General features: G+C 42.5%; 1 protein-coding gene across 1 annotated transcript in view; it reads left to right on the top strand.

The window, feature by feature from the left end:
* The window catches only part of SLC38A1 (solute carrier family 38 member 1), a 220,795-nt gene extending 195,486 nt beyond the window's left edge, over positions 1–25,309 (top strand). The window contains exons 10-16 of the mRNA XM_030216384.1: positions 4,118–4,231; positions 6,619–6,698; positions 12,253–12,353; positions 17,532–17,650; positions 22,137–22,278; positions 22,568–22,665; positions 25,092–25,309. Of these exons, the coding sequence (XP_030072244.1) occupies positions 4,118–4,231; positions 6,619–6,698; positions 12,253–12,353; positions 17,532–17,650; positions 22,137–22,278; positions 22,568–22,665; positions 25,092–25,193 (756 nt within the window). The 3' untranslated portion in view covers positions 25,194–25,309. The remainder of the gene's footprint in view (positions 1–4,117; positions 4,232–6,618; positions 6,699–12,252; positions 12,354–17,531; positions 17,651–22,136; positions 22,279–22,567; positions 22,666–25,091) is intronic.
* The last annotated feature ends 1,495 nt before the right edge of the window (positions 25,310–26,804 follow it).

Raw genomic sequence — 26,804 nt, 5'->3', positions numbered from 1 at the left:
TAAGGACTCATTACTCAAATTGTGCACGCACAAATCTGGGCGCCGTGTATAGAATCTGGGGGATAGTTTGTTTAAATGAATTATGTGAATAAAACTTAGTCGTTGCTTATAATGGTGAGAAGAGCACATCTATGATTTTGAAAACTTAAGATATGCATGCATAATTTTTCAACACCTCTGAAATGCCCTTTGTATGCCTCTTTTAATGTAGTTAGAAGTATGTGGGTTGCAAAAGCATAAGCATATTTTTAAGTGATTGAAATGCCCCTTACATGAATTAGCCAGTCTATGTAGCTCCATTTTTTTTTTACTCGTGAGGATCTTAACTAAGGGGCCCTTTTATTAAGCAGCAGTAAGCACTAATACATGCTTTATTGCATATGGAAAGGCACTACCACGTCCCGCAGTAGTTCTGGGATTGGCAAGTGCCAATCCTGCACTAAATTATAAAATATTTTTTAGCATGAGGGGCATGTTTGGGGGCGGAGAGTAGGCATGCCCTGTGCTAATAGGCAAATCGACACACACTTCTGATTAGCGCGGTAGCCCTTACCACCTAGTATATAGGTGTGAGTAAGGGCTACCGCGCTAATGGCCATATGCTAATTGGGAAAATAGCAAATGGGTTAAAAAAAAAATTTGCAACCATTTTACAGCCACATTAAACTTGGCCTCAGCACACCTGTGTGCTGAGGCCACATTTAACATGGCTGTAAAATGGCTAAAAATAGCACAGACCACGTTTTAGTACAGCTTTGTTGAAGGTCCCCCTGAATCTTTCAAAATAAAATGTTATAATCCCTGTATTTTTCCATCCTATACAGCATAGTTTGAATTTTCTAATGTCAACACTGTTCTATCCAAAAGATAGCACTTAGTTTGTTACCAAAATAAACCTCTGGACTGCCCTGCCCTTTGTGTTCCTTTTCTATTTATTTTCTGTGTGTCACTAAAATTGCATATACATAGCCCTTTGGCAGTATAAAAGTAAGGGTGTGACATTGCTAACCTTTCCTCTTTGTAAGGAGAATATGTACATAGACAATTTTATAACAGGTTGTCAAAATGTAGGCACCATATTTCCACAGCCAGTGAATCTCTGTAAGACCACTTGCACGCTTAAGTGTTCTTATAGAATACTAGCATAAACCTACATCAGTGCACCTAAATTCAGGTGTGTACATTTAGGCTATGGTTCCTGTAAATGTGAGCACCAAATGCATAATTTACAGTATTTTGAAAGTTAAGTGCATGAATGTTGGCCCTGCCCGTGCGCCGCTCGTGTTCCTTTCCTGTGAACACCCTCTGACAATTATAAACAAAGCCATTTTAGCCCATAATTATAGAATATTGGTTAGCTGCTCTACTGCAGTGTACACTTACCTGTGTGAATGGCATGGTTAAATTTAGATGACCTAATAGTAATGTTTAATCTCTTTATGCCCTATGGGGACAATATTCAAACTGTTGTATGTTCACTAAGGATGCAAGTTAATTGCAGTTAACTATGCAATTAATGCATTAACCACCAACCTTTATTTTAAAAATTAATTGCAATTATTTGAATATTTTACTGCTGTAATTGTCTACTGCTCATGTTTGATTTATTCTTACTGTACACTGCCTTGAGTGAATTCCTTCAAAAAGGCAGTAAATCTATCCAAATAAATCATGCAGCGGCATCTCCTACAAATGTCTTTTCTGCTCTCTTCTACTCCCAACCCCTGTCCTCAGTGTGATCCAGTATTTTTATCTCCAAACCAGGATACCTACACATTAGCCTACTTTAAAAATGGTCTTCTGTTGGTCTCCAGCAATGGCAGTGGTGTACATATGCTGCCTGCGGTCAGCTCCAAAGCTTTCCTTCTGGCCCTTTCTGATGTTACTTTGTTTTTGCATAGGCAGGATGGATGAAAGGGAAAGCTTTGGACCTGGCCACAGGCAGCCACTGCCAGGGACCAACAGAAGACCACATTGAAGGATGATTGGGGGGGGGGGGAGAGAGGAATTGAGAGGGGACAGATGCCGAACCCTGAGTGGGGGGAGTGGAGTGAGCTGCAGACTTGCAGAACTGGAGGGGGTCACCAGTGGAAGCTATAGCCAAAGCAGTAAGCTCCAGCAGCCACACATTGAACTTCGTGTTGCTGCTCATGAGGGTGAAGGGGAGAGAGGATGAGGTGCTGAGCAATAGGAGAGAAGGAGAGAGAAAAAGATAATAGACCTGAGGGAAGGAAGAAAAAGGGAGATATTTTGGATCTGGGGGGGGGGGGGCAGAAGGAAGGGAGAATGGGATTCGATATACCGCCTTTCTGAGGCTACAATCAAAGCAGTTTACATATTATATACAGGTACTTATTTTGTACCTGGGGCAGTGGAGATTTAAGTGATTTGCCCAGAGTCACAAGGAGCTGCAGCGGGAAATAAATAAAAAAAAATGTGCAATTTAATAGCAATTAAAGATTTTAATCAAAATGCAGCCCTAATGTTTGCTGGTGAACATATTACTCATCTTGTGTATTTTCAGCTGCTGTATGATAGTAGTGGACCAAATGCATGGTCTTGTAGACAAGTGGGGTTTTGTATCTAGTGTATTAAGACATCAATATTTACCTATGGACAAGCAGACTAAACCAAGTCAATGAATTTTGCAGATTTTTGCATGTGATTTAAACGGGCTATCCCCATTGGCCGCATGGACAACTGGGCCAACCACCTCAGATGTGAAAAATGGGTTAACCCACTTGTCCGTAAGAGCATGTACCTCTAAACCATACAGTAAGTTCCCAAAATGTGGTACAAGTGAGATCAGTAGGGTGTACACAGCACTCTGTGCATGCCTTCCTTTCTCACCTGTGGGGCCACTGCCTTCCTGTTTCTGCAGCAGCAACAGGAAATAGAAACTATTTGTTGCCTACCCGCTGCCTCCTAGACTCCATGGCAAAGCAAATTGAAACAAGGAGATAGGCCACTGGCAGTTCTTGCCAGTCCTGCACCTCCAAAGCAGGAACATCATAGGGAGCAAGACTGGCAAGAGTTACTAGTGGGGTGCACAAGGTTATGGCCCCGCACCTGGTTTCAGTTTGCTTGCAGCCATGGAGTCCATGAGGTAGCAGGTAAGGGAACAGGTACGTAGCAGAGAGGGGAAGGAAATAGTTTGTTTCCTGTTGCCACTTCAGATATGGGAAGGCAGCTCAGCAAGCAAACAAGTGGTGACAGGGAGGGGAAAGCAAAGGTGAGTGGGTGAGTGAACGGATGGGTGGAGATAGACAGAGGTGGTTGATTGAGGTGGGGAAATTGGGACCAGAGAGCCCAGGAGATGGGACAGTGCTACATGGTGGAGAGGAGGGGAACAACAGAAGAGATGCTGCATGGTGGGGCAGGAGAAGTGAGAGACATACACAGAGGAAATGCATGGCTGTGGGTGGGAGAGTGACTGAAAAGAGCTGATGAATAAGGAGAGAGAAGAAATGCCAAATGGACAGGAGACCCTGGCAAATGTTAAGAGAAGAGAGAGGAAAGCACAAGCTAGATACTGGGACCAACATGATTAGAAAAATAAAATGACTGGGCAACAAAGGTAGAAAAGTATTTTTTTTTCTATTTCACAATTAGAATGTCAGTTTTTTGGAATTTGTTTGCTAGAGCTGAATGGAGCTTGGGGGTACTCTGTTGAAATTTGTTTCACTTAAGGGGTACTTGGTGTGAAGTTGGAGAAACAGCATTCTAAATGACCTAATTCTAGCTTTATAGTGAAGAAGCAGAGGAAAGACAAAACAAGGCTGGTACTGCAGAACTACTCAAAATAACAATTTTCAGCAGCTATCCAGAAAAATTGGGTAGCAGGCTTAAACTAAACTAATAACAAGGACTATATGTGTAGTAGTTCTGAATGAATATGCATATTAATTTAAAGTACAGTGTTTAAATTAATCTGCTTGCTGCTGAATATTACTTTCCCCCCCCCCCCCCCCCCCCAATATTTAGCTGGTGAATTTTTCACAAAAGGAGAGAAGTTTACAATGCTTCCTCAGTTCTGACTGTTTTTCTTAATTGAAAGAAAGGAGAAAGTTAAAAAAAGACTGGTTTATTTCTAACTTAATTTGTGTCTCTGTTTTAGGTTATTTACAAGAAATTTAATATTTCCTGCCCCTTACCAGGACTCAATGGAACAATAGTGAATGTTACACATGATGAAATGTGTGAACCAAAGTATTTTACTATTAATTCCAAGGTAGGAGGGTGTATTTGTGTCAGTGATATATAAGCAGATACTGTATATTAATTTAGTACATTAATATTAGGTTCTCTGACTGCTAAAAGTTGATTTTGCCACAGAATGCATAAGGATGATTTGCAGTGACCTGTTTTGTTTTTGGTTTTTTTGAGGGGGGGGGGGGTGATTACATTTCTCTTTTAGATTTTCAAATCTTACAGGGTTTCATCTCTGAACTGCTGACTAAGACCACTTTGCTACATTTGGTCCAGTCTAACAGACTGAAAGAACAACTGATGCTAGTGTCACCAATTCAAAAGAATTCAAAATCTTTAGATTTTCAACTCTCTATGCCCTATACTTGGAGGTAAAATATGGAACTCTGTTGTCATCGGAACAGAAAACAGCCACCTTAGAAGAGGCTAAAAATCTTTCTCTTCCCAAAGACTGCTTCATTACGATCCATTGACAAATCACTTGGGTTTTATTTTCTAATCCATGATAAAGCACATTCTTTCAGTATTTTGCTTCAGGTTATTTTCCATAAGGTTTTCTAAACTGTGTTACATTTGTCCTGCTGTTTAATAAATCACATGGCAATTTTACTTGCATTGCCACAGCTGTGACAATCTCATGGTCTCAGCTATGGCAATGTATGATCGTGACCTGGGCTGTTTGATTTAAGGAGATTGTAGTTCATAGACACCATCCCTTATGACTAAGTGTAGGAATTTTTTAAATCCTGGCCCTTTTCTGTCCTCACCCTGCAATCCATAGTACCCCCTTCTGGCTCTACCAAGTCTCACAACAAAGCCCCACCCCAGTTGTAAACTCTATGGGGCCTTTACAAAGGCTCGGTAGGCTCTGTGCACATGCAGCATGTGAACATGTCTACCTCCAAGGCTAGCGCACCCCCCTAGTGGTAACTTCGGATTTGGCGCGTGCCCATAACATCGGGACAGTTTTTTTTTTGTTTCCTACCTTGCGCAGCATTTCAGGTGTTGGCAGTTGATGCGTACTGAATGTTCACCACACGTGAGCCCTTACTGTTAGGTCAGTGGGTGGCGATAAGGTCTCAGGCTGAAAATGGACGTGTGCTGGCTTCAATTTTTTGCACACATCCATTTTCCAGCCCCTTGAAAAAAGGCCCTTTTTCCTAGAAACTGTTAAAAAAAAATGGCCCAGAGCATGCCTAAATGACGTGCTTGCAAGCTACTTTTTACCATGGCTTAGCAAAAGCACCCCTACATTAACCGCTGTATACATAAATGGAATAATATGTTGCCCACTTTCTGGCTAGACTACAGGCCCTGCTGTACTGTATCTAGTTGGAGGAGAAAATCATTCAGAACGTTTGCAATTGGCAACAAGATGGAGTCTCATATCTTTTTGCACGAATATTCACATCACTCCCTTGGTGACTCTATTGACGTGCATAGGTTTAATCATCGACTGAAACCACCTCCACCCTAATATTGCAATTTATTAAACTTGACATACCAAAAAGTGCAAATATATGTAAATATATACAAAAGACACTTAGCTTGCGGAGCATGTAAACTCCCTTATTCAGACTGAAGTGTGTAGAAGCCCCGACAGTGCCTGTTTCGCTATTCTTCTTCCGGGGGAACCCACCCCATTTAGCCTGATAACATAAATCATAAAATACAAAGTGTCAATCTCTTATTCCTATTGCAGACATTAATTATTAATTTGACGTTATTAATTTGAATATTATGAATGTCTGCAATAGGAATAAGAGATTGACACTTTGTATTTTATGATTTATGTTATCAGGCTAAATGGTGTGGGTTCCCCCAGAAGAAGCATAGCGAAACAGGCACTGTCGGGGCTTCTACACACTTCAGTCTGAATAAGGGAGTTTACATGCTCCGCAAGCTAAGTGTCTTTTGTATATATTTACATATATTTGCACTTTTTGGTATGTCAAGTTTAATAAATTGCAATATTAGGGTGGAGGTGGTTTCAGTCGATGATTAAACCTATGCACGTCAATAGAGTCACCAAGGGAGTGATGTGAATATTCATGCAAAAAGATATGAGACTCCACCTTGTTGCCAATTGCAAACGTTCTGAATGATTTTCTCCTCCATTTACATACTTTAGTAGCCTATATTATATTAGGAGTAAGTCAAGCCATATAGTTTTTTGTACTGTATCTAGTGGCATTCTAGATGCTGCTACTGCCTCAATTAATCCGTATTGTGTTGATATAAGTAGCATATTGTGCCCTAATGTGTATTGAATATACATACTGCTGTAATTCTGTTGCCTATGTTAGGGTTATTCTTGCTGTACAACACCTTGACTGAATTTCTTCAAAAAGGTGGTAAATCCAAATAAAAATAAAATTGTAATAGATCTTATATTTTTTTTTCTTGCAGACTGTTTATGCCTTGCCCACGCTTGCTTTTGCATTTGTATGCCATCCATCAGTCCTTCCGATATACAGTGAACTTAAAAAGTAAGAAATTTCACTTTCTTTCAGTATGGTGGCTCATTGTGGTCTATATTTCTAACATTTAGCATGCAATATGGCTGCAAAGCTCATTTTATGCAATGGGCTTTGCAGCAGATCTCACACATGAGATTTACTGCAATAACAATGTTATTTCTTAAAGTTGAGTATTTCTGCTTCAGCTTAGTTAGTTGAGCTAAGTGGAGACCAAACTTTCAACTTGGTGGCAAGATCTGGTCTGGATACATTGCAGTGATCTGATTGGGGTTTACTTGCTGGCAAGCAGGCAGACAGTCCCACACAGGAGAGTAGTCCCCAACTTTTGATTACTAGTAGGGATGTGCATTGAAAGAATAATTTTGGTTCATATTCATGTCATTTTTTCAGACAAACTTTGTTAATTTCATACTTCCTTAGCATCTAGTTACACTGTTCTGCACAAGTGGGTGTTATCCCCTCCTACCAGTAGATGAAGGTAGAGAAAAAAAGCTGAGCTTTACTGGTAACCTCACCAGTATTAACTGGTGGTGCTTCCTGGAAAGATCCAATATTTTCCCTACATCCGCAGATGGTAGTTCATGCTGTCTGGTGCTCCTGGTCCCTGGCCTATCTCCTTACTCTGCTGACCTTGACCACAGAGCTTGGTTGAGCCTAAGGGTCACCCCCATTATCCAGTCTCCAGACGGTACATGGTTGAATATGGAGCTTGGTGCCTCTGTCCCCAGTCGTGCTTCATAGCGTCCATTGAGTAAGGCTTGTGGCTTGGTCCTATGGGACCCTGGCCAAGGGGTGCAGGTCCCCATGCCCACACTTCTCCTTGCCTGCTCACCCTTTTTCGGTATAATCCCCCAGGTATGGATGAAAATCCTTATTGGCTTTGCATGACTTAATTTTATTCCCTTGTGCAGGACATAAAGCTATTGCTGAAAAAGAAAATAAAGCAAGCCAAAGCTCAAATAGCCTTGTCAAAAAAAAAAAAAACAGCGTGCACACCCAAGAGAGCAGAAATGCCACAGTCCCAGGGTCGAGTTGGCTTAAGCAGCAGGGCACATCTGCTGGCTCTGTCTGTCCTTCCTATGATGGGCTTTTTCCGACTTTGAAAATGGCCCCAGGAGAACCACTGGAGCTGCTGCTGCTTCACCCTGCTCTGAGGCATCGAGACTTGCCTTGGCGGAAACGGCAGTTATTTTGTGGTCCCCAAAAAAGGCAGATTTATCTGTCCCATTCTAAATTTGAAGGAAGTAAATGTTTGCCTACAGGTACAGCATTTTTGGTGATCGCCTCTGTTTTGACGCCCCTGGACCTCACAGAGGCCTATCTGCACATTCCCATTGCAGACCATCACAGGCATTATCTTTGCTTCTGTGTTCTTGGGTGCCATTACTAGTTTTGGGCCTTGCCCTTTGAACTGCCATGGCCCCCTTCACATTTTCCAAGGTTATAGTGGTGGTCACCATTTATCTGTGCCACCAGGGAATTGGGGTGCATTCTTATCTGGACGACCAGTTGATTGAAGCAGACTCAGCAGCAGAAGCCAACCTGGCTACTTCTCAAGTCATCTCTCAGTTGGAGACCCTAAGATTGGTCATGAATTTGGAACAAGAGTCACCTGGTTCCCTCCCAAGCCCTGGAGTACCTGGGAGTCCACTCCAACACTGCCCAGGGAATGGAAATGGTGTTCCTTATGGAGGACTGGGAGGAGAAGCTTTGAGCACAGATTGTGCAAGCTTCCAATTCCCTTTGTATGGGACTACTTGCAGCTCCTGGACCCAATGGCAGCAGTGCTGGAGGTGGTGTCCTGGGCAAGGGCTCACATGCAGCTCCTGCAGTGGGCTCTTGTCTTGGTGAGCTCCAGTCTCTCAGTACTTCTACTGTACTCTGCTTCTTTCACCCAAGGCAAGAATTGGTCTGTCCTGGTGGGGACAACTCTGTTCACTTCCTGAAGGGGGTATAGTTGGATCCCCCACAGTGCGTGCTTGTCACCACAGATGCAAGTCACCTCAGCTGTAGAGTTCATTGCCTGGGCCATTTAGCTTGGGAAACCTGGACCCCGCAGGAGATAACTTGGTCCATAAATCATCTGGAAACAGTCAGTGTCAGTTTGCCTGGCCCTGTTAGAATTCCTGAAACTCCTTCAGGGGAAGGCGGTCAGTGAGATGTTGGACAAAACCACTACAGTGACTTATATCAACAAACAGGGAGGCACCAGGGGTTAGGTGGTAGCTTTGGAACCAGCGTGCCTCCTGTCAGTGGGCGGAGAAACACCTGTAGGCCCTCACAGTTGTCCATATTGTTGGCAAGGACAATGTGCAAGTGGACTTTCTCAGTTGCTCTCCTGGATCCAGGAGAATGGGAGAAGGAGCAATAGGCCTTTCGCTCATTGTGGACTGCTGAAACCCTTCACTGTTCAATCTGATGGCCACCAGAGCCAGTGCAAAAGTGGAGCGTTTCTTCAGTCATTGGAGGGAGCCAGTCTCTCAATGGACAGATGCCCTAGTTCAGCTATGGCTGATGGAGGAACCTCTGTCTCTCTCCTTTGCCTTTGATAAGAACGCCTATTGCACATCTGGTCTTGCTAGTAGCTCTGGAATAGCCTTGCTGGCTGTGTTACACAGACCTGTTGGAAGGCGACCCTCTGCCATTGCCCGGAGCTTGGACCTTCTTCAGCAAGGGCTGGTAGAAATGGAAGTTCTAGATCCATTATGGCTTTTAGTCTGGCCATTGAGAAGAGGCACTTAGAGAAGTGTGGTTTTTCTTCACAATGGTTTCTACATTGCTCCACTCTCATAAGCCCTCCACATCTCTAGCTTATGTCTGGGTACAGAAGGTTTCTGAAACCTGGTGTTGTGGGAGGTCTCTCTCCCCTTAGAGGACTCGAGGCCCCAATATTCTTGGATTCTTGCAACAAGGTCTGGTCTCCCTGAGGGTCCAAGAGTCTCCTAATTTCCAGTTTTCAGCCTTGAATGGGTAGAGACATGGCACAGTTTGCATGCACCCCCCCCCCCCCCCCCCCAAAAAAAAAAAAATGTTCCTCCTTTCCCTCATGGGACCTTAATCTGGTTCTCCAAGTGCTTGCCAAAGCTCCATTTGGGCCTCTGCGTTCGGCCTCCGTTAAAGACCTTGCTCTCGACAGTCTTTCTGGTCACCGTCACCTTGGCTCAGAGTTTCCAAGCTACAGGCTATCTTGTCAGGACCCGTATCTTTCCATTGCAGAAGATTGGTTCTCTTCACATGCTCCCTTTCTTTCTCCCTAAGGTGATGTCTTCATTCCATGTGAATCAGGAATTTTGCTTGCCCTCCTTTGTGGAGGAGAGCGCTGTTCCTGTGGACCGGAGGCATCACAAGCTGGACATCCCGAGGATGCTGCTACAGTACCTGAAGGAGACAAATTATTTTGCCTCTCTGATAACCTCTTTGTTTATTTCATGGCCCTAGGAGGGGCCAGGTAGCCTCTAAGATCGCCATTGTGAGGTGGATCAAGGCAGCTATTGCATGCCTACATTTGCAAGAATTGCACGGTGCCTCAGGGCCTGGAGGTCCACTCCACATGAGCTCAGGCCACATCCTGGGCAGATGCCTGGCTGGTGGCTGCTGAAGAGATTTGTAGAGCGGAGATGTGGTTGTCGCTCCATTCATTTGATGTAGAATGGGTAAAAGTGAATCAATTTTTCACTCTTTCAAAAAGTACAAAGACCAGGGGACACTCAGTGAAATTACATGAAAATACTTTTAAAACAAATAGGAAATATTTTTTCACTCAAAGAATAGTTGTTCTGGAACTTGTTGCCGGAGGATGTAGTATCAGTAGTTAGCGTATTTGGGTTTAAGAAACGTTTGGGCAAGTTCCTGGAGGAAAAGTCCATAGTCTGTTATTGAGATGGACATGGGGGAAGCCATTGCTTGCCCCAGGATTGGTACCATGGAATGTTGCTGCCAATTGGTTTCTGGATTGGCCACTGTTCAAAGCAGGATACTGGGCTAGATGGACCATTGGTCTGATCCACTATGGCTATTATGTTCACTACATATTGGACGTATCTATTTGGACTTTGGCAGGACTGTCATTCGGAGGGAAGCTGGCATTTTCTTCCCATCCCCCTAGATCTGCCTCGGTACATCCCACTTATGAGAGACAGCGTAGCTAGACACTAAGGAAGGAGAAATGTCTTACCTGATTTTCTTTCCTTTAGTCATCTACACTGTTCTGCAACCCACTCACGGAAGACTTGGGCCCAGGACTCTTGGTGTGCTCTGCGCTTTCTCTTTGTGTATAAAAAAAAAAATTAGAAGAGTCAAATCACATGTATTACACTTTCTAGCAATATGGGTTCCTGTGAGATTACGAGTTCCACTCTGTGGTGTTATGCTTGCTTGATTATCATTGTAGCTGCAATGATTGATTGGGATTTGTAAATTACAAAAAGGGACTGCCTACTGTTTTGGCAGATGCATACTGAATCCTTCCAGGGAGCACCATTAGCTATTACTGGTGAGGTTATTGGTAAAGCTCTGCGCTTTTTTTTTTCCTCTCTACCTCTGTCTGCTGGTAGGAAGGGATAACACCTACTTGTGCAGAACAGTGTAGCTGACTAAAGGAAAGAAAATTATCAGGTAAGACATAATTTCTTCTTTCATATTAATAAGTTTATCAGCTCATGTTAGAATTATTGTGTTAACTGATAGGTTAGTGTACACTAAATTGATTTAGTATGCTAAATGTTTTTAGGAATGCTAATAAACTGAATGTGTTAACAAAGTTGATGCAGCCTGAAAGGGTGACTGATCACTACACGAATATAGGATGATGGGGGGAGGGGGGCAAGTAGGTTTAAAAAAAAAAAAGGAAATTATTTGCCCTATTTTATCTCTCTCCTAAAACTTTTAATCAAATGTGATTATTGTGAGCCAGTATGTACGACGAAAATGATAAAGGGGATGGGATGACTTGCCTATGAGGAAAGGCTAAAGCGGCTAGGGCTCTTCAGCTTGGAGAAAAGGCGGCTGAGGGGAGATATGAAAGAGGTCTATAAAATAATGAGTGGAGTTGAACGGTAGATGTGAATCATCTGTTCACGCTTTCCAAAAATACTAGGACTAGGGGGCATGTGATGAAGCTACAATGTAGTAAATTTAAAACTAATTGGAGAAAATTTCTTCACTCAACGTGTAATTAAACTCTGGAATTCGTTGCCAGTGAATGTGGTAAAGGCGGTTAGCTTAGCGGAGTTTTAAAAAGGTTTGGACGGCTTCCTAAAGGAAAAGTCCATAGACCATTATTAAATGGACTTGGGGAAAATCCACTATTTCTGGGATAAGCAGTATAAAATGTTTTGTACTTTTTGGGGATCTTGCCAGGTATTTGTGACCTGGATTGGCCACTGTTGGAAACAGGATGCTGGGCTTGATGGACCTTTGGTCTTTTCCAGTATGGCAATACTTATGTACTTATGTGTATCTGTGTACTTATACATATGTCTGTGGTGACTTTTTCATGTTACAGTTGGTTTCTAAAATATTTTTAGAGCATTTGCCTATAAAATGTTATGTTTTTTCTTGCCAGTCGCTCTCAGAAAAGAATGCAGATGGTATCACACATTTCCTTTTTTGCTATGTTTGTCATGTACCTCTTGACTGCTACTTTTGGCTATTTGACTTTCTATGGTAAGTTGGAAACTTTTTCTAACCTATGTTACCAGTCATGTCTTTTGTTTTGCAAAATTAATTTAATTGCTGTTTTTGAGGAGGAAATATATTTACTTATTTGGATTTATTTCACACCTTTTTCAGTAATCTCAAGGTGAGTTACATTCAGGTGTATTAGGCCCTCCCCATCCTCGGAAGGCATACAGTCTGTTTGTACCTGGGGCAATGGAGGTTTAAGCGATTTGCCCGAGCTCACAAAGAGCAGCAATAGGATTTGAACCGGGCTTACCTGGCTGTGGGCTGTGCTCTAACCACTAAGCTACTCCTCCATATACTTGTATATAAACAGAGCTGTCCCTAGGGTAGGGAAGTCAGCATGACCACCTCATTCACTGTTTTGGGAGTCCTGTGCTATGATGCGCCCTGCTCCCTTAGTGTGATTCTCCACCTAATAATCCTTCATGACATTTTGTCTGCTTCCTTTCTTCTGTCAGAAGGTGAGCAGTGCTTCTTCCTGTTCTGTCTCCTTTGCCAACTTCAGTCTCAATTTGCAGGACTATAGAGTCTCACAAGGCTATAGGGTACCACAGGTTTAGACTGAAGCCGATAGGGGGAAGTCAACTGACAGTTAAACACTGCTGTCCCTCTGCCAGTGGGAAGAAGAGAGCACTGTGCCAGAGAAGAGGAGAAACTAAATGCACCAATGTGTGTGGGGAGGGGAAGGGGTTTCACACATGTTTGCCCCAGGCACTATACCCCCAAATATCAGTCCTCTGTGTGTACAGTATGTAAAAGATGAGTCTTTTCAGCAACTCCTGGAATAAACCCATAAACAAGCAACAGCTGCACTTTTTTATTTATTTATTACATTTATATCCCACATTTTCCCACCTATTTGTAGGCTCAGTGTGGCTTGCATAGTACCGGAGAGGCGTTAGACTCCGGTGTAAACAAATACAAAGTGATGTTGTGGTAAGATAAAGTTCATGTGGCACACCCCCACAGTAGGGAATCGTACAACGGAAGAGTTGTGTTATGTCCATTAGGCTCTTTAGTTTTGTTGTGTTGCAGAGATCAGGCATTTATGTTGGATCGGTAGGATATGCCTTTTTAAACAGGTTAGTTTTTAGCGTTTTCCAGAAGTTTAGGTGGCCGTTCGTAGTTTTCAAGGCTTTTGGTAATGCGTTCCACAGTTGTGTGCTTTTGTAGGAAAAACTGGACGCGTAAGTTGATTTGTATTTGAGTCCTTTGCAGCTTGGGTAGTGCAGATTTAGGTATGTTCGTGTTGATTCGGATGTCTTTCTAGTTGGTAGGTCGATCAAGTCTGTCATGAATCCCGGAGCTTCACCGTAGATAATTTTGTGAACCAGAGTGTAGATTTTGAAAGCTATGCGTTCTTTGATTGGGAGCCAGTGTGGTTTTTCATGAAGGGGTTTTGCACTTTCAAATCACGTTTTTCCCGAAGATAAGCCTAGCTGCCATGTTTTGAGCGGTCTGAAGTTTCTTTAAGGTTTGTTCTTTGCATCCCACATAAATTCCATTGCAGTAGTCTACATGGCTTAGTACCATTGATTGTATCAGGTTGTGAAATGTTCCCCTCGGGAAGAATTGTTTCACGCGTTTGAGTTTCCACATTGAGTGGAACATTTTCTTTGTCGTGGATGTCACTTGGCTCTCTAGTGTTATGTTGCGGTCCATTGTAACGCCGAGGATTTTCAGGCTGTCTGAGATAGGGAGGGTGTAATTTGGGGTGTTGATAATTGTGGGGTTATCCGCGCTGTGTAGGGATGAGACACTGTGTTTTTTCTTTGTTTAGTTTTAGTTGAAATGCATTTGCCCGAGTCCATGATCATGCTGATCTTGATTTCGTTGGTGATTTCTGTCAGTTTAGATTTGTAAGTCATGAATATTGTGACATCGTCCGCATAGATGAAAGGGTTAAGGACTTGGCTAGTGGGGTCATTAGGTTGAAGAGGATCAGTGATAGCGGTGATCCTTGTGGTACTCCACAGTCTGCTTTCCACGGTGATGATATGTTTGAGTTTGATTTTACTTGATATGTTATTGTGGTTAGGAAACCCTTGATCCAGCTAAGTATGTTTCCACCAATCCCGAACTTATCTAGTAATCTTATTAATATATTATGGTTTACCATGTCGAATGCACTAGACATGTCGAATTGGAGGAGGAGGATGTTTTTGCCTATTGCTATTTCCTACTTGAATTTGGCTGGGAGAGTGAGTAGTACTGTTTCTGTGCTCATATACTCAAACATTCTTTGGTGTAAGAGCAAGAGTATGTGATACATTACTAGACATACAAACCAGGTAAAAATTGCCCCAAAGTCTATTCAAAATCAGATGAAATCTGCAAGTATAAATCAATAATGAATGGAGGATACCTAATCTTTTTGCAGAAACTGAGATGCAGGTGTCTTACGTATACCTATTAATAATTTACATTTGCTGGTCAAAATTATTTTCTAGTACTAAACTGCAGGAAGGTAACATTTTACCCTTACACTTGGGCTTGTTCTAGAACATTACATTACATAGGCGCTTATACCCTGCAAAATCCCAAAATGAGAGCTCTCCGCAGTTTACAATAAGATAAAAATACAAGGAATTCCTTGAGAGCTACACATCTAAAAATGCATTACATTACTTATCAAACAACTTAAAAAGATATGTTTTGAGAGCTTTCTTAAATCAATTTGATCTGACCTAGTATCAACAGGTAAGAATTCCACCATTTCACAGACTGAAAAGAAAAGAATCCATCAAAGATAGATCTAAAAATAAACTATCCTTAGGGTTAGGATACTGCAGTAGAAACGCCAATCTAATTGCTGTAGTGCCATGACTTTGTGACAAAGTTACAAGATCTGATAAGTATGCAGGAGCAAAACCATTTAGAATACAAAAACTATCCTACACAATTTAAACAGTTTTCCTTTGGCACACACCTCATGAATGATACTTGTATACGTGACCAATGTTAATGGATAGTGAACAACTAGGAAATTTCCCCATAATGCTCAACCATACAAGAAAGAAAATTTAAAAAAAAACAAAAAAGGTTGCAAAGTATACACTTAGTGTGATAATGGCATGTCCCCTTTTCCGCCATTTGCAAATTATGGCATGTTGTGGAAATTGGTTGAAACAGCCATGGTAAAGTATGTTTCATTAGGGTAGCAGGAGATCAGTGGCTTGGAAGGGATAGTGAGTATAGTGTCTGAATAGTGATTTATAGTATATGTGAAGTCTGTGTATCAGTATATGTTTTGTATATTTACCTACGAGGAGTGAGTTGGGGGGATGGGTATGTGCCTGAGTGAGGAGGGGGGTACACATGGGGGTTGTTTAGGGAAGGGGAAATGTTTGGGGTGATGGTGTTGGTAAGCAAAATGCTAGTAATGCCATGGCTTAATTATTGCAGTGTAGCTTTCTTGAGGATGCCACAAAGGGATGTGTTCCGGTTGCAAATGTTACAGAAAACGGTGACCAAAATTGAGGACATTTTGGCAATGTTTTGCCAGCTCTGATCCATTTACATTAGCTGCCTATTACATTTCATGTCAGTTTCTTACATTGGTATTCAAGATGTTGAATGGTCTTGTGCTGAGTTATTTGGCAGTCTGGTTGACTCACTTATCCCCCTTGGAGAGTATGGTTCTCACAGTGGACTTGCATGTTGTATGTACCAGGTCTACATTTTATATGAAAGGTGCATCATCTGGATAGGTCTTTATCAATTCAAGTACCACAGTGGTGAATGCACTTTTTAGTGTTTTATGGCATAAGGCCACAGGTTTGTTTAAATGTGTATGTGAAGGGGAGGGTAAATTGAGATGTGGTAAGCAGCACTCTAAAACAGTTCAAATTAATCTGTTGAATGGGCTTCATATGTAAATGTGTTTTAAGAGGGGTTGATGACTCATTTGTTTAGATATGGAAAAAATGAGGAGGGTAAGCGGGCCTATTTGCTTTGTACTTCTGTGATGTAACTTATCTGTTGGGGGGGTAGGTAAACTCGAAGATAGTTGTGGGGGGGGGGTGTAAACTGGAAGATATTTGAGGGTTTTGGATTTTTGGATTTAATTTGTCTGGTCGTACACTACATGTGGTGGTTTTGGATGATATGCTATCTAATTATAAATTAGATAATTTTGAGGAAAGTGTCTAATGTATTTTATTATCTTCTTTTGTATCAGATTTTCTCCTGCCCCTTCCCACCTACCTCAGTTTCCTCCTCCCCTGCATTAAGGTCTCAATACACCAAAAGCAAGCAGAATGTGAGAAATTATTAGGAAAGAGAAAATAAGATGATAATATAATGCCTGTTTATCACTCCATAGTGCAACCACACCTTGAGTGTTGTATTCAATTCTGGTCACTGTGACTTAAAAAAGGTATAGCAGAATTTAGAAAAGGTTCAAAGAAGGGCGACCAAAGTGATTAAGGGGATGAAACTCCTCTCATATGTGGAAAAGAGACGACTGAGGGGAGATATGATTTAGAGATTTACAAAATAGTGACGTAGAACGGGTAAACATAACTCCAAGTTCAAAGTTTATTTAAAATTTGATATTCCATCAATAGGAATGACCTGAGCAGTTTACAATTCGATATAAAATAAAAGGAATACTATAATTACTAAAGAAAAACGTCACAAATTACAGAACAAAAAAAGGAAACGGAAGCATAACATATAAACACCTATATCCGATGCTGATCAATCTGGCCCCAGCTGATGGGCCAAAGAGCAGTTGAGAGAGAAAAAAGGGAGAGAATTTTTAACAAACTAAGGGGCCCTTTTACAAAGTGGCGGTAAGCCCAACGCTGGCTTACTGCTCACTAAAAGGGAAGTACCGCCGGGCTACCGCAGCAGCCTAGCAGTAGTTCCCACCTCCAGTGCGCATCATTTCCTGCGATACAAAACTATGGTGCCATATATAGAATCCAGGGGATAGTGTCTTTCCATTAGTAGCTTTTTGATGCTGAACATTCACTTTTTATTTCTTTAATGCACCTATTCTAACACATATGGAATACAATCTCTTTAGATTAGCACAATATATATTCTACTTCCCATTTGTCTTGCCAAAAGGCTTCCCACTGGGTTTTGGCTTTGAATAAAATGTGTTTATTAAAAGGATCTGAATACGTTACCTGTTTACTTCCCTGTCCATAGGTAATGTCCATTCAGAGCTGCTCCATACATACCAAGATAAAAATGATATGCTCGTTCTGACTGTACGCTTGGCTGTTATCATTGCTGTAATACTCACAGTACCAGTGCTATTCTTCACCGTAAGTAAAAGCTTCTAGCAGTTTCAAAAGTGAGCATGCTGGTTTATGTATTGATTGCCCTATCTATTGGCATAGGATAGAATATTGAGTTCAAATACACTGAGCAAGGATGGTCAAGTCTTATTAGGGTAGAAATAGTATGCTGGGGGTTAGGCCCAGTTTTCCAGAAAGCAGCAAGACAAAATCAGTGTGTTGTTTTTTTTTACCAGAACTTTTATAGAGACCATTTCTATTTAGTGAAATAATGGAGGATATTACTTCATAAGAACACTAATGCTAACAGCATAACACACAAAATAAAGAACGATGACAAGAACCACCATCAACCTTTAACAAGTTTCTCCCTTCCCTCCCATCCACCCCAACCCCACCACCCCATAATACATCTTGAACAGTTGACATTTTCTGCCTAGAATAACTGTTTAGCTGCTGTTTGTTAAATAACAGTTTGTTCAGCTGATTAAGTTGCTCTTTTCTTTTTGAACTGAACATAATCTTATCCTTTATCAGTCAGCTTTGTTCAAATATGGGTATCATTCTACCAATTAGCCAAGAATATACAGCCGTAGTTTTTCCTGTAACATTGTACTAATTAATCAAGAGTATACAGCTATTGGCTTTTGATATATTCCGATTTACCCAAGTGTTTGTTTTACATGTCCTTTTAGTTTTCAACAATTTTTTATTGATATTTCAAATTAACACAATTAACTATGAGTGTTCAAAAAAAGGTTTTCCCCCTTATAATATCACAACAAAAAAATTCAAAGAAGTAAGGGTACTGTCATCAAGCTTTTAACCCAGTTAACCACCCTTACCTCGACCCCCAACCCTATGCCTCCATACTCCGCATCCACAATACTCCCACCCCATATATCTCCCTCCCTATGATCTCCCCATCAGCTCGCTCGGCGTAGGCCTTGAAGAAGCAACGAGGCTTAAGGCTTATTGCCAAATAAGTAACCAACAGTTATATTATATTTACAATCAAACTGCGAGGACTAAAACTGTAAATAAGGATTCCAAAGTTGGATAAATTGTTTCTTATGTCTAGGGGATCCCCTCGCCTCTCTGGCCTGCCAAGTGGCTAGAAGATGTACCTGATTCTTCCAGTGCCAAAAGGCTGGAGGTTCCGGTGAGGTCCAGTATTGTTTTTCTGGGCTACTAGACATAATTTGCGACATAAGATACTAGCGTATTTGGGTAAGGGGACAAAAAGCTTTAGGCTTATCAAATAAAAATTGATCCCTGCTCCCCCACATGGGCCAACTCAGCTTTGGTCATATAGGCACATAAAATCACCCTCTAGCCACATTCCCTTAATCTTTCAATAGTCGTTAGAGTTGGGATACTCTTTAACATAGCTGCCACATCCCAATCCTCGAAAGAGACCCTCACATCCCGAGTCCAACTAGCTTTCAAAAAAACATAATCTTTATGAGGTACCCATTTAGTGAGCAACTTATGAAGGCCCAATACAGCTCCCCACTCAGGACCTCCTGAAAAAAGTCAACACAGACCCCTAAGTGGATTCCCAGTACCGACATCCAGCGATGCTGCATAATGTTTAATCTGGGCATATGCAAATTGATTCCCCCAGGTTGCCCCCAAGCAAAGTTGCAGTGATTGAAACAAAATTAGGTCCCCCTCTCCAATCAGTAAATGCTCTATATTGTGACTCCCTTCTGTTCCCAAATAGTAAAGATGGAATTATCCAATCCTGCTTTAAAGAGTACGTTACCCCGAATAGTGAGCTGATCTGAAACATACGGGTTCACCCCTAGCTGCTTCACCAGCACCCTCCATACCTCATGCAGCGGACTAAGCAACACACTATCTCTGAAGTTTCTAGGCATCTGACTGGACGTAAGGTGTAACAGAGAGAAAAAGTTATAAGGAGCAAAGTACATCTGCTCTAGTTCTAGAGGTGTGTATTTCTGAGAGTGGCCAAACCAATCTCCCAGATGTTGTAAGAGACAGGCCTGATTGTACAGTTTCAAATTAGGAAACCCCACCCCTCCCTGATTCCAGCTACCCATCATCATGGCCTGCCTAATCTTTGTTTCTTGAGAGCCCAACAAAAACGACTAGCCTATTTACCACTTTCAGATCTCGTTGCCTGATTCTCATGGGCAATGTCTGCATAACATATAACCACCCAGGGAACAAGACCATTTTTATGAGGTTTACCCTACCCATCAACAATACGGAAAGGTCCATCCAACCTCCCAGCTGTTTCTTAGTGTCTTTCAGCAAGACCGATATGTTAAGTCGATACAATGACAAAAAATCCATGGTCAACCAAATACCTAGATACTTAAAAGAACTATCTGCTCATCGTAAAGGAATATCTGGTCCCCAGACTAATCGCAAGTGTGGGGAAGAAGACAATGCCTCCGACTTGGCTAGGTTTAAACAAAATCCTGCATAGTCCCCATACTCCCGGAATGTCTCAAGCAGCATTTGAAGAGATTCCTGCGGGCTTATAAGATGTACCAAAAGATCATCCGTATACGCTGCAACCTTAAAGCACTGGGAAGCCTATCTGAACTCCACGAATCAAGGGGTTGGCCATAATATTTCAAATAAGGGGATCCAAAGTTAATACAAAATGAAGAGGCGACAGAGGACAGCTTGGGTGACAGCAGGAGTGAGGCAAGCAGCAGCTTCGATGACAGAGGGAGTAAGGGAAGCGGGAGGGAGGAATGTGGAGGGTCCCAAATCGGGACTCTAAATTTTTTTCTAAAATGAATCGATTTGCCCAAAGCAAGTCGATGAATTGATTCAAATCATGATTTGGACAGCACTACTCCAGACAGTAGGATAAGGAAAGACAAGAACAAGAACAATCAAAAAGAAAGCAGATTATGTTCACTCAGATATAGCATGTGCTATCCTGGTATCCAAAGTTACCCACCATGGATCTGAAAGAAAGATTGGGGTTAAGTGGTAAATGCCAGTTTGAAGAAGTGAGTTTTAAATACAGCCTTACAGGAGGACTCAGTTTGGAAGGAAGGAGATGAGGAGTTGCAGAGAGAGGAACCAGGTAATAAGGCAGATTGTCTAGTGGAATCAAGACATGAACGTGCCACTGAGGAAACCATTAGAATGTTTCTACCTTGTGAACAAAGGATGCAAGAAGGCAAGTAGGGAATCAAAAGGAGAGGTAGAATGGAATACCAGTGTAAAAAGCTTTATGCATTAACAGAAGAAATGTAAAGATTACCCTAAAAGAAACAGGAAGCCAGTGGAGGCATAATAGAACAATTTGATGGCAGTATTCTCAATATTTTGTAGGTATCTAAGGTTAGTTGCTGGACTTCCTGAATACAGTTACAAAACTCAGGACATGAAATGACAAAGGTATGAATCAGTTTGCAGTGCATATAACTCTGTGTCTGATGGTATGAAATTGCCTCATTGCATAAAAGGAAGCACAAACTGGCACAGAGGAACCTTTGTGTCAGACTTAGCTGATATTGAAGAATAACACCCACTTAAAGAAATCAACCAGGATAAGGAGGGTGCCCATTAAAGAGGTAGGAACGTCAGGCTTAGAGAGCCTATCAATCTACACTGCCACTCTCCTGGATGAGTTAAGTGTGAGGCTATGCTTGTCTAGCCATGAGGCTACCACATCAAGGCAAGAATTAAGACACATGAGATCAGGAGTCGGAGAGTCAAGGTAAGCAAGAAAGGGGATGTCATCAGTATTATAACCATTTATACCAGAATCTTGAATAATAATGGTAAGAGGACTTGGAAAGTGATTGAAGAGCAGAGGAGCAAGGACTGAGCCCTGGAAAACACCCACAAGAGATGAGGCAAGAAGTAGTTGAGGAACAAAGAACATGAAATGAACAGCCTTTAAGAAATAAAGAAAACCATTGCACAACTTGGCTGGACAGAGTCTTCAGGATGAGATAGAAGCAGGGGCGTAGCTATGTGGGGGCATGGGCCCCAGTAGATTTGGCCCTGCCCCCCCCCCCCCGGCCGCCAACCCTCCACCGCCGCCGTCGGGTACCTTTGCTGGCAGGGGTCCCCAACCCCCGCCAGCCGAAGTCCTCTTCTCTGCCACAGCCGCATTGCTGATCTGCAAGGGCAGGCTTCTGTTTCTGTGAGTCTCACCCTGGGCTCTGGACCCCCCCCCCCCTCCCGCCGAAGTCTGGCTACGCCCCTGGATAGAAGCAATGAGTAGTCAACCAAAGTGAAACAAATGATCTTCCCTGCATCCAGAAAAACTGGATTTCACAGTAACGGTCTCAGAACTGTGGCCCAGCCCAAAGCTACCTTGACTAGGCTAGATGCCATTAGTCTTAGCAATAAAATCTCAAACTTGAACAGATAACTCTTGCACAATTTGTAGAGAAACGGGTAGGTTTGAAATTGGACAATAATTTGAGCGTGGAAGGATCCATGTTAAGTTGTTTTGGTTTTTTTTAAATAAGTCAGAAAATGTGCAGTAATACAATGTTTTTCTTCTCAGGTGCGTTCATCTATTTTTGAGCTGGCTAGAAAAACGAAGTACAATACCTGGCAACATGTTACAGTCACTGTGGTTCTCCTGGCTATTATCAACCTCTTGGTGATTTACATACCCTCCATGAAAGATATTTTTGGTGTTGTAGGTAAGGCATACTGATTTATTTTTATTTATGAAACATCATATGGCTCCAGAAAAAGGAGGACGGATTGAGCCAGCCGGGTTTTACTTCCATTGCTTTCAATGGAAGTAATTGAGCCAGCCTGGTTTTACTTCCATTGCTTTCAATGGAAAGCAATGGAAGTAAAACCCGGCTGGCTCAATCCGTCCTCCTTTTTCTGGAGCCATATGGTAACCCTATAGCAGAAGAGCTTGTGTACATAAAACAATTAGAATTGTGTGGTAGCTTTAATGTAACAATTTGCCTTTTGCAGGTGTGACTTCTGCCAATATGCTGATTTTTATACTCCCTGCATCTTTGTTTTTAAAAATCACAAAAGAGGATGAAAGTAAATCAAAACAGAGGATTTGGGTATGTTTCCTTCCCTTTTAAACGCAAATGCTGGTATCCAGTGTATATTTGTGAGACATGCAATGCCTCATCTGTCAATGCTGTTTATATTTAACAGATTAAGAGCATTTTTTTTTCTTTGGGAAAGGAGCAGGAAGAGAATTGGAACATTTGTTAAAAAAAAAAAAAAGTTTTTGGCATTTTGTTTAATTTGGCTGTGAGCTCCAGGCCTTATATCTTTTGTAACTCATTGTAGAATGAAAGACCATTTCTAGTTTGCAAATGAGGACAGTTTTCATTTCCAGTCTGTCACTTCAACACACATCAAAAAGCATTACTGAATTTCACACTAGGATCAGGCTGCCATCTGGCTCCAGATTTTCAGGAGAGATTGATCCAGTCCTTGTTTACCCTATAGCATGCAGGGACTTGTAGTTCTGATTTTCCTATGTGTGTTCCCTAAGAAAAGCAAGATTGAAAGTCCATTTGTGTAATGGGGCAAACTGGATCAGCCTGTCCTGAAAATTTTAAGCCAGTTGGCAACCTATCCTAAGGCTGTACTTCCATAAGTTGTCTAGTGATTCTTCTATCTGTAAAGCACCAAAATTCATCCTGAGTGCAAGGAATTCTAAAAATAATCCATCAAATATTCAAAACAAATTATGCATGCACTTATAATTGGCTTATCTGTATATTTTCAAAAATTATACAGATAATATCCTAATACTAAGGGGGTAATTCTATAATGGGACATCTAGAGGGTATGTCATTGAAGCCTAAAGGAACATAGACTCCTACTTTGCTTTATAGAATACTATCATAATTGGGAAATTAACCTACCTAGCATTTAGACATGAGCACTAACACTAGCCAAAGAGCTAGTGTTACTGTGAATGCATAAGTGTGGCAGATACATATGCATAAGTGGGAGCCCTATCCCTATGTCCCACCTATGCGCAACTCCTGTGTATACCTCTTTGTAAATATGCACTATTGAAAATTAAAGTGTTTACCGAATAGTGCTTAAGGCACCATGCTGGTGCATACACTTGTTAGTACATATATACACTCATATATGCTAGTATTCAAAACATTTATGCACGCCTAGGTCATAAAATTGCCCCCTTAAGCAGGTGTAATCCATATAAGTGTGGGATGGGTTAAGGGCAAGGCAGAGGAATCCCTAAAAATATCCATTTAGTGGTAATATTCAGCTGCTAAATGGAAAAGTTAACCACTTAGGCCTGCTAAATGTCAGGCCTAAACTAAACAGGTAATGCCAGAGCAGTCACTGAACTACATGTATATTTAGCATGACTGTCTGTACCAGTTGTCTTTACTAATTCTTAAGTTGGGGCCCACTTTGGATCAAAGGCGTAGCTGGATCTTGATCTGGGGAAGGGGGGGTTGAGCCAAAAGTGGAGGGGCGTATTTTGCCCCGCATCCCCGCCACTCTGTGCCGCAACCCCACATACCCTGAGCTTGAGGGGGACTTCAAACCCCGCCAGCAGAAACCTTCCTGTGGTGTTACTCGGCGCTGCACCGTCTGCCTTGCTTTCCTGCCTCAGCATGCATTCTTGGTTTTAGTGAAATTGAGCATGTGCAAAGCTCATGCATTTTTGTTTTCATTAAAACCGAGCATGCACATGAGGGAAAGCAGGGCAGGCAGCGCAGCAGCGATTATCGCCACAGAAAAGCTTCTGCTGGTGAGGCTTTGGGACCCCTGCCAGTCAAACCTGCAGACGTTTGAGGCCCAAACCCAAATTGGGAGAGCCCATGGCCCCCCAACACCCCCCCCCCCCCCCCCCCCCCCCCACCACCACCACTTTTTGGATTCTAATGAGCTGAAGGAGAGTCACCACATATCTTCCCATTCGGAGCTGTGACACTGCTGACCAGTGTGTGTCAGACATCCATTCCCAGCAGCACACTGTCAATCTTTTAATTAGGAGTGTTCTCAAGATGGTTTCCATTTTCAAAAGCATTCTTCATCTATTGATAAATGCTTTGTCTTTCAAGCATGTGGCTCTTCCCTCTTTCTGTCCACAGCTTCGGTAGAGAGGCAGAGATAGAAGAAAGTATAAAGATGATGGGTCCGCCACAGGCCGCAAGGCCTTGCATTGAACTCAGGTCTATACAGATAGCGGTGCTAAATATATGTATTTAGTGCCGTGCTTAATGTAATACAGTGACCCACTGGCTGAAAATTACCCAGATATTTTTTTTTCAGAGGAATACTTCTTTAGTTGGAAAGCATTATGGCCTGTTGTGCTAGGTATAGTTATGACAGTTTTTATAATTACGTTAATGGTCTTCGTTCAGAAGGATCAGAATTTTCCTAGTCTCCCTGTAACCTAAAACTTTAGAGTATGGTTCAAATTAAGTAAATCTTATTAGGAATATGCATGCTTTACTGGAAATGATTTGTGTATGTTTTTTTGTTGCAGGCTTCTGCCTTTTTGGCCCTGGGAGTACTGTTTTCCTTAATAAGCATTCCTCTGGTTATCTACGACTGGGTGAATCAAGCTAACAGCGGAGATGGTCACTAAATTCACATTTAACAGAGAGAAGAATACATTCCTGTTTGTGCCCTTCACCAAAGTCACTACTTCGTTCAATATTATCCAACCCTGTTGTTTTGCCAGTTTACAGCAATAAAACCAAAATAGAGGGATAATGGTATGAGTACATAGTAAAAACAGCAGGCCCAGTTAACTAACCAGTTTCAGTTTTCCTCACTTTGAGTGAGAAGTAACACTAGAGTTAACCTTGGTGTTCGTAAAAAGACCAGTATGTGGTCAAATCTCATAGTCCCATTGGCAATCTCCAGGCAAGGGCCCCAGGTTCCTAGGCAGCCTTGAGAGCTCAATGTTTTAGAGCAGCAGAAGCTGCCTTGTTACAAATAGCAAACTACTCTGCCTTCAGCAGAGCTTGAATGTTGCCCCTTGTTCAGGTTATTCCATTGAGCTCTCAATAAATGTTTGCTAAGTGGAGCTGAAGTCAGAAGAAGGAGAGAGAAAAATGGCAGGAGGAGCCTGCCTGATTTCCCTTTGGTTGCTCTCATTCTGTGTTTTTGATGCAGGGTCTCCAAGGTATATATATAAAAAAAATTCAGATCAGCAAACTCGAGTATTGCTCAGGTTTTCCAAGGGGGCCTTTAGTACACAAAACATTTAGATTGAAGTTCATTGAAATGCCACAGCATTCCCGTCCCTTTCTGATGTACAGTGAAGCTAAGTTTCTTTCCTTTAGCATGTGTTCTCTGATGACGACAGGCATATATTCTGACATGTGGGTGACATCATCCATGGAGCCCTGTACGAACAGTGCCAGGAGGTCTTTTTTTTCTCAACACATGAGCAGATGATCGAAAGCCCCAGTGCTGTAAAAATAGCGATAGAACCAGGTCAGGGCTTTACTGCCCCTATGATCAGAGACAATACCATGCAAATTTAAACACGCTATTAGCTCTGATCATAGGGTAAAGTGCGGGAGGACCAGACCCCTAGTAACCTGACCCCAAGCGACACGGGGGTTGAAGGTCCACCGGACCTCCAGTCCCCCTCCCCCCCCCCCGACACATGTTCAAGGGGTGCTGGAGATCCAGTGGGTCTCCAGCCCCCCCCCCCCCCCCAAGCATCCCCTCCCATGAGAGCCCTGGTGCTTCAGTGTGCCATGAGTCAATTCCTATCCCCCCCTCGGACCTGGGGATCTAGCAGCCCTTCCTCCACCCCCTACTTTCATTGGAGAAGGGAGGTGGCCTCCCTTTTCTTCCATCAGCGGCGCCTAGCCCTCCCCAGTGCATCCTGGGATGTACTTGGCAGGGCTCCACACCGTATGAGAGAGTTTTCCTCCCTCCTTCAACAAAGGTAGGCAGTGGGGAAGCGCTGCTAGACCCACCAGGTCGGGGGGGGGGGCAGATTGACTCGCGGCCCACTGGGCCACCAAGGCTCCATATAAGAGGATGTTGGGGGGGGTAGTGGGAGTGGAGACCCCCTCCCTCAACCTGGGTCGGGGGGAACGAGGTTTGCTGGACTTCCAGCCCCCGTGTCGCTGGGGGGTGGGGGTTGGAGTTCCTGCTGGGGGGGACTTCTGCATTGGGGGGGGAATGGGGGGGGCCTGCTAGCATGCAAATGCATGCTGGACAGGGCTCACCATTC

This window comes from Microcaecilia unicolor, chromosome 10 (genome assembly GCF_901765095.1).
Source record: "Microcaecilia unicolor chromosome 10, aMicUni1.1, whole genome shotgun sequence".
NCBI lineage: Eukaryota > Metazoa > Chordata > Amphibia > Gymnophiona > Siphonopidae > Microcaecilia > Microcaecilia unicolor.
Note: the sequence above shows the minus strand (reverse complement) of the source record. Positions and strands in the feature narration are given on the sequence as shown.